This window comes from Charadrius vociferus, unplaced genomic scaffold, assembly GCF_000708025.1.
Source record: "Charadrius vociferus isolate BGI_N301 unplaced genomic scaffold, ASM70802v2 scaffold650, whole genome shotgun sequence".
Classification (NCBI taxonomy): domain Eukaryota; kingdom Metazoa; phylum Chordata; class Aves; order Charadriiformes; family Charadriidae; genus Charadrius; species Charadrius vociferus.
Genome location: NW_009646736.1, coordinates 6,000,998 through 6,014,093, shown reverse-complemented (window position 1 = coordinate 6,014,093; position 13,096 = coordinate 6,000,998). Strand labels below are relative to the sequence as shown.

Here is a 13,096-nt window from a genome sequence, read left to right as displayed (position 1 = left end):
GGCTGCTACTATAAATCCTGGAAGCTGAAGCCCCAGAAAAGGACCATGCTTTACCTCCCTTCCACAGCAGACTACAGACCTATGTAAACCTGCTGAAGAGAGTTAACTGCACTGCTAAAAACAAGTCCCTTCCACTTACACAAAATTTTGGAAGAACTTGGAAAAGTCAAGTGCCTTCAAGTGACCAAATTCCTTCCTGTGCTCTCTCACGATGGGCTTAGCTATCCAAATGCTGACATCCAACCAAGCTGTCGTGAACAGCCAAGTGATAATTTTAAATTTCCCTGAATCAAAACAGGCCATACCTCTACCATAAAAGAAAAAAAAAAAAAGTGATTACATCAGTTTCATGTGAGGAAAAAAAATAGCTGTGAAAAGAATGAAAATAAACTAAGTATAATTTCACACAGATTTAGGCTTTTGAATAGAAATCTAGGTCTAAATCAATTAAAACGTGATGGTATTTGGAAACAAGCCATTAGAGTGAAATCTGAGTGGCAGTTTTGAAATCAGATCTGGATTAGGAGTGGAGTGCAGGAGTTGTCAGACATGGGAAAGGAAAAGAAAAGCAGTGATCTCAATGAATGTGTTTCTTAACCAAATCACATTCATGGAATAGCTACACTTGTTTATGCATAGTATAGCTGGATTTTGTATTATGAGCAACTCATGACTGAAACCCCAATATCTGACCTCTCCATCTGTAATGAAACACTGAGAATGAGAAAACCTCATGCTCATTCATGCTGCACTGTATTTTTCTCCACCTCTATTATTGCCTTTATTTGGGTCAGTGCCAGCATTGGTACATGTGCACAGTGTATTGTGCCAATAAATAGGAAGGAATGGTGCCAAATTGAAACAAAAATTTCTTTCATAATCTATTTCCAGAATCTTTCACTGGAAACATATGAACTGTCAGACGTGCGGTAGGCAAGCTTTAAGAGACTGGCTTAACCTCTCAGAAACTAATGCCTGACTAACACCTGCAACATCTCTAATAACACATCAAAAATAATCCATTAAAAAAATTACAAAAGCATTTTATACTTTATCCAAACACGGCAATGACAGCATTACATCTGACAGGGCACAGATTTCCTCATACTGTGGCACATGCATTATTTACCATCATGCTGATGTTCCAGCAGCAGATGGAAGAAATAAAACCCTCCCATTACATCTTAGGGGTTGTACAGAAAAAAGCAGGGGAATTCCCTCACCCCTCCCAGAGGCCTAAGGTCTGTCACCCCCTGCTGCCTTGGCTTGCACAGCTGTAATTGTGTTACAATATCAGATTATACTTCCCTTTATCACAGGCTCCATGATTTCTTCAGGCAAGGATTGCCACACCTGGAATACGTGCTGTAAAATCATACATCTTTCTGTTTGCCTGAAAGTGATTGCCCTTTAATTTCATTTAAGTCCCCACATTCCTTTAAAAAAATCGAGTAAAACAGAAGGAAAGGCGTAGAGATTCTCATTACAGCTTCTCATCTAGAATACCATAGCTTTGCAAAAACTATATCCCCCTCAAATCTTCACTCTAGCAAAAAATCTTATTTTTCCACCTTTGCTCAACTATATTTCTAACCAAACCATAAAAGTCACTTATCACACTTGCAAAAATCTTCTTCCCACCCCACGCATCTCAAACTTTCTCCATCACAGCACGCTGTCCTCACTCAACATACATTTCTCTGCCACTCACAGGAAAGCCTTTTGCACAAAGACAGATATTAAGAATTTAGTTATTGCACTCCAGACTAGTAAGGTAATAGGAGCAGCGAGATGAACTATCCCAACTGGAAATCTAGTACAAGTTTTTCCTATTTCTGTTTTCTACTTGGTAAGCTTCTCTGCTGATCAAAAGGCAGTTTGATCTCTTTTAATATGTATCCTCTATACTGTATTTTAATCTGCCACTGTTCCTAAACAAAATATTGTTTTAGCTATTTAGAATTATAAACTATAATATTGGGATAAAAACTTCACATTTCTTTCACTCCTAGCAGTATAAAAGCTGCTATTATCCTTGTTCAGGTTTTTTTGTTGGTTTTTTTTTTTGCTAGGATATCTGTCATAATTCATTATCTCAATTGTTCTTTGCACTGAAATTTGCATACCTCTTAGGGAACATTATACCATGAGGGTTTTCTAACTGGTCTTTCTCTGTTTTAAAATATCCTTATAAAAGCAAAGATCTGGCTTCCCAGAAGGCTGCTTTCTTTGGATTACAGTGGAAGCTATTCCTGTGCAATGTGTCTTCCCTTCCTCACCGCTGAGCCCTCCACTCCTTTATGTGCTTTCTTCACAAACCTATCAGAGGCTTCCAACTTCATCCAGCTCGCTAATTGTGGGTTACATGGGTTACACATTGGAAAAAGCTGCTGGAGAATCTGAAGACAATCTTTGGACCAATCTGCTCACAGGACTAGAGATTCTGAGAGGATATATTAAACTAAACAAGCTTTCTATTAACAAGGCTTTACAAGGGCTATCATGCTCTCAGCAGCTCAGCTCAGCATAGGGAGATTAAAAGACTGCTTTTTTTTAAAGTCACTCCTAGTGTATCTTACTCATTACCTAACTGGCCAGAAGTACAACACATTACTGAGTAAAATAGTGCTAAAAAAAGTGCTAAACCATGTCCTGATTTTGTCACGCAGGTTTTGAATCTACTTCCATATCTGGAATGAGTATGGTTTCTCACAGCTGTACAAATAAGCAATAATATAAATTTCATTAATACATCATATGTTATCCTGTTGCTCTCAGCTTTGCCATGGGCTTCACCCAGCACAGGTCACCTCGGTGCCCTGCTTTTATGTTCTATAGGAATACACGCATCCCTGATCACAGTTCTATTTACACACTCATACTGGGCCAAGAGAATAGCTCCCTGGTCTATCTTCACTACTGTACCAACCAGTCCTCAAAAAACTTTTTCAAAATTTTCATTTTCTTTGGAGATCTCTTTCCTTCTGGCATGACACCCATCTCATTATTTGGTCTTTATTCCACATTTTTTTTGATAGAGGAAGAGAGTCTATTATTTTTATACAGATCATCCTATTTTTTTCTTTGAAAAGATACAGTAAATTACCACTTTTGTTTCTCTGGTTTTGTTAACATCTTTACAAACACAAGCAAGCATCAGAATCTAAAACATTATTTCTCCAAGTCTTCTTCCATGTTCATAGCTCATCCTTCAACAAAATTTTGCAAGAAAAGTGCTTCACAGGATTTCCTCATAGGGGGTCATACTTCCTTTTCAAGTTGTACCTTTATAACCAAGAGCATCCTCTGAATCTTCACAGTGCAGAAGCTGGAGATTTGTCAAAAACACTGTCCACAGATCTGTATAGTATTTTAACTGTTATTGTGCAGCTATATCTATGTAATGATGAAATACCTGATCTGACTTCCTGAAAATATGCCAAATATTTATTTTCCTATTTGAGTATAATTTTGGTGACTGGCTTTAGCTCTCAATCCGTGTCACCAGAGGGCTATAGCAAGAATACTATTCCAGCTCTCACTTACAAAGTTCTAGCAGCCATTTTATTGCCTTGCTTTCACTGTAGTATTTTAGTTTGAGCAGAATGATGCCCATCTTGTTTGGATAGTCTTGTTCACATTATTCTCTTGCTACCCGCTCCTTCCAATACCCTCATGGTCCCCAAGTTTTCCTCTCCCAGGGTAGAGGCACTACAACCATTGCTATCCTCAGTACCTGTTTTAGTAGGTGCGAGTTCTTTGTACCTGACATAATTTATTGATGAGAGGTTTTTAAAAGCTGTATAGTTTTCACTTTATTTGGATCAGAACTTTTCTCTCTTTCTCGATGATGCAATTGAAGTAATTCATTTGATGAATACCAGTTTGTACTTGTACTTCATTGCATTTAATCTTTAAGCTTTAGTCTCCCTGCATCTTGAAAATTATTAGATTTGTGGTGCCACTGGTATTAGATTGTCATTAGCAACGGCTGCCAGTCCTCATTCTTCACACATCTGTTTTCTGGAATACTTCTCAGGCAGATGATGATGACAAGGACATTCTCATGAAACAATCTTCCACATAGAGTGCAGAAATCCCTGCTAACTTGCTTGCACTTCTACATTTGTTCCCTCTGCCAGTACCAGGGCTGAAGCATTCTATACAATGAATGTGCTTCATGTGAAGAGCTTGAAAGTGATCTCATCTGAGGCAGCTGGCACCAGAGTCTTTTTAAGGCCTTAAGGGTCTATGCACAGCCAGGTCACACAAGTGTTCATCCTTTCTAATGCAATAATTTAGCTTACTCATGCCATGGTATCTCCAGTTTCGTAATCATACTAAAGAGGTAGCATATGCAGAAGTTCCTTTTCTGCAGGAAAAGAAGCCCTATTGCCAAACCACGGGTAGACCAGTTTTGCAACGTCCTGAGAAATTTTCTATGCCTTCAAACGTAACAGGAAATCTTTTCAAGTTTTCTCTGAGGTGAGATTTCTTTTTATGAATTCCATGGTCATTCAGGTTTTCACAAGCTTAATGATTTTAAACCTTTCGTTTCTGTTGCTGGCTTTGGTGCCGTATTTATTACACAGAAATTTGTTATTTTTATCTTTTTTCTTCTAAATGCATTTAACATAGTACTTCCTAATTATGAAAATGGATGCCTTTCATACACCCCTGGTTTCCCTGGTATGGAGGATGTCGTGTTTGGTTTCTTATATTTTTTCCTCAGGGGTCCTATTTTATTATTTCCTGAAGTGAGATTTGTTTCACCAAACTTTAGATACTTAATTATTAGCCATCTAAGTATAATCTAGTTGTTCAGACTCTTTTATAGTCAACAAAGGAAAAGAAACTCATCCTAGTTTCAATTCATTCCAATTAACTCCAGCACTGCAGGACAAGACTAACTGCCTTGGGATTTGGCCATTTCTCTGTATTGATAAAAAAAGGTAAGGCTAGTAGATTAGATTTCTTTCCAATATCCTGCTATAAGGTGTCTGAAGATAGGGTAGATGAATCTTCCAATGATGTCAACTTTGAGTCACACACATTTTTCTGAGACATCACGTGCACGTTATCAATGCTAATGCCACTAGTGCAACACAACCTTATCTCTTCATTGTGAGTGTAGCTGACTCCCATGCATCTCTATTGGTGCATTTTTTTTAGTTGGTTGTGTTTTGGTTGGGGTGGGTTTTTTTTTTGTTAGATGGAGGGTCATTTCCTTGTTATTATCCAACTGGTGTCACAGAGGTTTTTTCTTCTTGTCTTTAGCAGCCTCACATTATCTGCATCTTCCAAAGCTCTTTCTAATGTTAATTTGCCTGACACTGGTGCCTGTTCATATATTCCTTTTGAATCTTATACGAGTATTCTTCTATCCTTTTGCACGCCCTATCCTTCTGTTTTCAAGAGTAGCTGCATTACCCACTCATCAATTATATAAAAAAGTCTCCATTTATGTCTCGGATTTTTTCTTTGAAGTGTTATATTCAGGGTATAATAGGCTTCAAATAACTTGAGTAAGATTTTTCAATTTTCCTCTCTGCTTCAGTGAGCCCACAACTAGAAGCCCGTGGTCTGCAAATATCCCAGACATTTTACTCAGCACATACTAGAGAACAAGCCACTTCTCAGTCTGCTGCTACTTGTGTATAAAAAGACCCAAATAAGATCAGTTCTATTAACTCCTTCCATTTTTCCCACATCTCTGCAATACTTCTCTTGTAAGAGTCAGGAGGATAGACCCCTCTAAAAAAAGCTTCTCCTTCTTTGGGTGATTTTAATCTGCTGTGCATGCACTTAAGACCTGGAGATGTCTCTGTGCCTCACCAGCTCAGTCATGCACACAAGCTGTTGTATAAAGTAACCAAATAATCTCAGTCAGCTGTTAGCAGGAGTCAGCCACGTGCAGAACTTAGCCAGATAATCAAAGTTTCATGGTTTGCCTGCTCCCGTTTAAACACTAACAAAATGGAAATGTTTGCTCTTTAGGCTATCGCATAGCTAATATCAAAATCATTCTCTCAAAAAAAAAAAAAAAACCAAACACCACACCCTACCAAGGAACAAAACATCATTTGTCCTTACTCCAGAAAATAGACTGAACAAACAGAAGTGACATTTTCTTTGATACCTTTCTTATGTATGTTTCTTCACAAATACAACAGAGTGATTATTAAACTCATGTCATAACTAATTTACAAACTCAGACTTCAATAAAAATAAACACAAAAGGGACTCTTTGAAATAAAAGGCTGCAAACCTCAAGAAGTCTTAAAAACATTGCACAAAGGATGGATTCCGGGAGTGGTGACGTTTACCTCTAGAGACTTATTCCTACAGCAGAAATAAAACACCTAACAATAGAATATTAAATAACATGCTTTTAACAAATGTGTATTTATAGTACTGTTTGATATAGGAAAACAGTCTCTGGAAAAAAAATCACTGGATGTAATTTTGACTAGGATCACAAGAATTCCTGTACTTTGAGGTTTTTTAATAGTAAATGTTATAGTGTGAGCATACTCGCCTTTGAGATTACCTTGAGTTACAGAGCGGACACTATATGACAAGGCAAAAGGTAAAACACCTTCTGGGCCAAATGCTGGGCTTTTACAGAGCTTAAGCAGAGCTGCTGTGTCTATTTCTAACAGAGGTCACATCTTCTGCTTTGTTGGGGTGGGAGCTTGGTTTTGGGTTTTTGGTGTTGTGGTTTGTTTGTGGTTGTTTTTAGTTCCTAAATCCTGTTCTGCAGTATAGCTCATTGCAGTAGTTTCTCGTCAAGATTACCTGAGACTTCACTTGAAAAGTCTGGTTCAGTTAATCTGTATTTTTGTGGAACAGTAGCTATATAGGAGAAAAATTTCCATGATAGCTCTTTGTTTGGGGGGGGGTGTGTGATAAAAATCATGCAATTCCATGGTTGTGTTCCTGATAAATCCTCACAAAATTATTTTTCTAAATGCACTGTACTTACAGGAAAGACCTCAATATTCCACCCAGAGATGCCTTTTGCCATTTCTTTGAAGCTCCAGCCTAAACTAAATCACATTGTGAAACTTTAAATAATTCACTATTCAATACCCTTCCAAAAAAAAAAAAAAAAAAAAAAAAAAAAAAAAAAAAGGACCACACTCTTCAATTTCAAGAGTTAAATTCTGAAGGTTCTGTTGCTATTGAGCACAGCCCCTATTTTAATTCCTCAGCCTCATCAGCTCCAAAGAACAACCTGCCTGTGGTTCAACTTTAGGCTACGCTGTTCAGACACTTGCCAACTGCCTTGTCTGCAGCGGCATGGCCTTTTTTGTTTATTGATGGGCAGTACAGAAGACATCATATGAGTCAAACTCAGAGACAGAAGTTGAAGGGGTAAACAGATTTAAATGTTGAGTCTGATGTCAGTGAGACAGGAAGGGAGAAGAACTGTGCCTGGTTAGTGGTGAGGGAAGACTGGAACTGCCTGGGCAAAGGGATGTTCAAATAGCAATGAGGGGACCCAGGGTAAACGTTTCTGGGCAGGTGAACTGAGAGTGGAAGCCTGGAGATGTGGGGAATCAATGGAAAAACTGGTATTTGATTATGAAAGCAAGGCGTTCTAATGTGCCAGCAGTGTATATGGATTAAAATTCTATACATGTGCCCATATAGGCATCCTGAATTCGGTTTCCCAACTTAGAAATTGCCACCTTTACAATGTTAATAAAGTTCTTTAACACAGTGTATTGTATGGCGTGGAATCAGAGACATGCAGGTGGGCTGTTCTGCTCACGGATGGCTGAAGTGCAAGTCTAGAAGTGGGTTGATTGATACCATGTTTTCCCGCTGTGTTTTCCCTGTCCCTGAATTAGGCAGGCATGAATTTGGTTCGGCAGCAATTCCTGCGTTATGCTAAGAGGTTTACACTTAGTTTCTTCCAATTTTTAAAGCAGCCTTAGTGCAAAATCTACCTTTTTCTATTACACTGTTTAAATTATTTCTCCCTGGAGATGCAACCAGAGCAGCTGGAGTGTGATAAGATTTCTCTGCCAGCCTTAAATTCTATAGACCCATGTCTGATACACTTTTGAAATGCCAGCACTGCACATGGGTTAGAATTCCTCTTTCATGCTGCACTGAACGATGTGATTATGTCTAATACTATAAAGCAACTGTGTCAACAATAAAGAGGAAACATTTATGGCATAGGTTATTAAAACAAGGAAAAATAGGCCAGTGAAACTTAAGTTCCTTTAGCAGGCTAAATAATAACTAGCTAAATAAGGAACAAAGAATTTACTACAGAATCAGAGGCATCACAGCAAGTACAAGAAAATTGTCTTCACTTTAAATTGCATCTCAAGAGACTTCAAAGCAGAAGCATGGACAATACACAACGAACATGTTAGCACAACTGCAAAAGGAAGGGGACTTAGAAGATCTGTTGCAGCCCAAAACAAAGCTATCACTCAACTTAAAAACATCAGCGTACACACACAGCAACCAGTTAAACACACCAGACACAAAGTTTGTGCTAAAAGTGGTGGTGGCTCAAAAGACTGAACCCTGCTATCTGGTGAAGTAGATTGCCTGTTTCAGCACGCACCTTCTATTCCTATCTGATGTGGTGCAAGCGTGGTAGGAAAACAGGACTCAATTTTTTACTGAGAGGTATAAAACCTCATTATAAAGTTATAAGGCTGCTTAGAAGTAAGGTCTAGCTCTGAGATCATCAGATTAAGGAGGAAATGTAGACTAATATTCATCTTCACTTACTTATTCTGGAAAAGAATAAAAAGAGAGCAGATAGAACTCAGTATAATCAAATGCAACTTCCATTATAAGCCTGTATTTTTCATGCTAGGTCTGACAACTCAGTTCAAACAATTCAAGTTGTTTGTACTAACAAAGCCAATATTTCCAAAGATTAAAAACCCAGAATTATGCTCCTACTTCCAGTTTTGGCCTTTTAATTAGGTTTTTCTGAAGTGCTGAAAACAAAACAACTATAAGTGATGGGTTTTATACATTGCTTTTAAATAATAGCTCTTAACTGTTTGGCACTTTGGAGGTTTCAAATAAGATTGGGAGTGGATCAGAGTGGATCTTGCTTCTGTAAGATCTGTAAGCTTCTGTAAGAAGCAAGAGGATCTAAACTTCCCCTACACAATTTGTTCTCATGCGATTCCCACCTTGATCATGGTTCTGACAAGAATTTATATTACAATCTTACAATCTTTTTTGAAGTAGACTCAATTTTTTCACACTAACTCAGTATGTGACCTTGGGTGAAGGAATCAGTCTGACAGATGCAATTTAATTTTTAAAAAATACAAACACACACACAAAACCCTAGTACTGTAGTACAACTTCCATGGCTGTAGTATAAAGGGCAGCAGAGAAAGTTATTTAGCCTTTCAATCTGTAACTGAGATCATAAGGATGTTTTACATAAGTTCCCTCAGGATTCAGAATTTGTACATTGCGTGTAAAGCAGCAATACCATAAACAACTAATAATGAAAGAAAAGGAGGCACTGGAATGCTTAGGTTTAAGACCCACTGTTACTCACTCAGTATTTCTACAATATTGCTGCAGAGCTCGAATCACTACTCAGTCTTACATTTGTTCCTTTGTTCTTTGAGGAGGCAGAAAGAGTGAGGGAGAACACACAAGCAAGAGAAAGGAGCAGGGGGGAGAAAGTGGGATGACAATCAATAAAGCAAATTTTCCCTAGCAGCAAAAATAGCTGACAGACCTGCTTCCCAAAGAACATTGAAAATTACTTTGTGAGTAAAAGTAGCAGAGAAGATAAGTCAACTTGAGGGACTCATGGGAGAGCTGTTATTGACAGGTACAAGGATGATATAATTGCTCACGATGAGCAGGTTTTTCTTTTATCTCAATAAAGTACTTATGGATGAAAAGATTGGAAAGACAGGTGCAAGGCAATAGCATAAAACCTGTTCCTAACTTATTTACATAATTTTATATAAAGGAACATTGATGTATGAAGTGTAAAACAAATGTGTTGAATGCCAAAAATGAAGTATTAGAGAACAACTTATGTATACTCCCAGCAATAAAAAAAACCTTAATATTTGATGAAATAGAATTTGCCTATTGAAGAAAAGCACTGATTTTACAAAAGGTTGAGTATATGCATTTAAGAAAATGTTCACTACTGTTCTTACATAAAGTAGCTGATGCAGTTGCATCTTAAATTGTTTCCTGTTGAAATTGCATAAGAGATCACACTTACAGCAAACAGTAGATGAGAATAGTAAACAGGATAATCTAGTACACATTTCCTCTCTTCCAGCTCCTACTGCGCTTACGTATGCCACGACACATCCCCTTCAGCCATTCTGGTACCCTTCAAGACAGATTTTAAGCACTAAGTGTTTTAGGGTTTGGGGTTGGTTGTTTTGGTTTTTTTTTTTTTATTGGTTGGGGGGGAGGGTGTTGTTACTGAAAAAACACTAGACAAGACTGATGACGGGTGGATGTATGCAGTAATGGGTCGGTAAAGACATCGTATTTTCTATGTTACCATTGAGTTAGACAATTCCCTTATGCTTTAAAATGAAATTTCTTTGTGTAAGAGAGAAGCACGTTAGTATCAATATCTGTATGGGAAATATTCTTTAACAAACTTCAGATACCTAAAACCTATCTTAACCCACTCTGGTCCACCTCTCACAACGACGTTACCTGAATGGTGTAGTCCTGTTGCCAGGCTTCTGACCAGCCCCAGTGCATACGGCGTAAGTACCTACCTTGGTTAGTTGTATTTAAGCTGTAATCCAAAACCTGCCATACTCAATGAAAAATATTGGTAAAGTCCCTTTTCCAAAGGTTATTACTTTTAAGGCTAAGAATTATACAATTTCTTCAGGGTTGTGGAGAAGAGGTCTTGGAAGGTGCAGTGCTACATTTTCAAGAATGGCCACTAATACTGTGAGCTTCAAATATAAGTGACATGTTTTAAATAATTCAGCCAGATACTGCAAGTATATGCTACCCATTAGTGATATTTAAGCATTAAAATTATCTTAAAGATCTGAAGGGTAGGTTATGTTTCTCAACACAGCTCAAGAGCAGAACATGATAAGCAACTATGTGCTTTAATCAACATAAAGATGATAAATTAACAACTGAAAAAATAAGCAAATAATGAAATAAAATGAAAGTGGAATTGCATCAGACTTATTCTTCATTTAAGCTCTAACAAAATACCACTTCAGTCTCCCTTCCACTGATCTTTCGCTTTGTTTGAATACAGGATCAACTGACAGATGATGGCACAGATTATATCATAAATAACGATGAATTGACTGAAAACTATGAATCATCTGCTCACATACCAGTACCAGCACAGGACAGAACAGGCTCCACCCACGCTACAGGCAAGGAAGATATTCATGAAGGAGACCTAGGATTAGGAGGGTACAAACTCCAGCTTGAACACACTGCAGGCCAACCCCAGATGAATTCATTGGCATGATCAGTGTAATGTTAATCACAAGAAATAAGACTAAAACAAAGAAATAAGAGATACTATTATGTGAACAAGAGGCTAGAAAATGTACTAAGCACACAAAAAAAGCAAAGAATACTTAGATTTATCAAACTAAATGTTTGCTCTGCCAGGAAAGAGTTTACCATCATCTGTATACCTAAAACAATATTCAGGTTTTCTGAATGTAGCAGTTTTTAATAAAAAGATGTAGGGTACTGCCAGCCCAAAATAAATCCATTACAGTCACGCATTGCCTCAGATAGCGCTTGACTGTACCATGCCCCTCATATGTACACAGGCCTTTGAATTTTGCTTAGTCTTCAGTCAGCTGGAATGGAGAGAAATAGCTTCCTAACATATTCATGTTCACACGACGACAGCAGTTCTTATACAGCTGGTCCTGAACAAATCCACAGATAGCCACTACTCCAGTAGCTATTACCTTTATAAGGAAGAAACAGAAGAATCTTTGTCCAATGAGTATGTGATATAAAAATACTTAAAACATATGTTGCAGCACTTCAGTCTTAATAGATCAAGCTCCTTCATGCTCACAGTTTAGTCTTTTCCTGACGACCAGCCCAACGTATGCTTTCTAGATGCACCTTATAGCCTAGTCCACATAGGATTGCACGCGGCTGCCACAAACTGGCCATTGATAGTAGGAGTCATTGAAGTCTATGAAACCAGCAACAGACCCCCTTTTATTGCTGCACTGAATGGGCATGACCACTATTTAAACAGCAATTATTCCACAAGGAATTTGTCATTACAGCTTCGCAGATTACATGCTGGGAAAAGTTTTGTTGTTTTGCAAGATCATTCTAAATGTATGCTTTGATTTCAGGAGTTGACTGTTTCATTTTTTATTGTTGAAGGAAAGTGAGTTGTTTCTAATCAAATATTTCTGCAAAACAGCTATATATTAAGACTGGCTGCTCCAAGGATAAATTTGTCCATCTCTCTATGCTGGGCACTCAATATCACAACTAGTGATGAGGACAGTGAGAGTTTAGGTATGAAAGTACTAATTGTGTCTGCATAAACACAGTAACTGGATAAATAACTGGTCAGCCATACATACAGCTAGCTGCTACGTACTATTATCAAGCATTAGCACAGATCAACTTTTGCACCTATCAGCCAAGTAGTGTAAATACAGGGATAGAGCCAGGCTTTTGTTAGAGCACATGCCTTTTCTCGCTGCAGACGTTTCAACTGTGCATGATAATGTTCCTACTAAGAAAGTTAAACCATGAAGAGTTTTTAAATAAGGTCATTCTTAATATACAGAGACAACAAGCAAGCAAGAAATTTGTAATCTATAAGAATAAAAATCAAGCCATCTCCATGAATGATCATAAAGCTGAATAGGTCTTGATTTCACCACAGATGGAAGCTGAAATACAAACTTAAATTATAATCAAGTTTTAGTCATTCTTTTCCAGGCTAATTAATTTCTGGTTAAAATATGACTCTAGAACAGCTGTTTTAAGCATAAATTTGAACACTGGAGTTCTATACGCTGTTACGAAGGATCAGAAGCTTAAACTGGCATTTGATTTTCTCCTAAACACTAATCAAGGAACT

At 37.7% G+C, this 13,096-nt stretch overlaps 1 protein-coding gene across 1 annotated transcript in view; it reads left to right on the top strand.

Annotated features, from left to right (window-relative positions):
* The window catches only part of SLC9A9 (solute carrier family 9, subfamily A (NHE9, cation proton antiporter 9), member 9), a 205,700-nt gene extending 194,209 nt beyond the window's left edge, over positions 1 to 11,491 (top strand). Inside the window, exons 15-16 of the mRNA XM_009890107.1 lie at positions 10,646 to 10,751; positions 11,270 to 11,491. Coding sequence (XP_009888409.1) covers positions 10,646 to 10,751; positions 11,270 to 11,491 — 328 coding nt within the window. The remainder of the gene's footprint in view (positions 1 to 10,645; positions 10,752 to 11,269) is intronic.
* Positions 11,492 to 13,096: the final 1,605 nt, after the last annotated feature.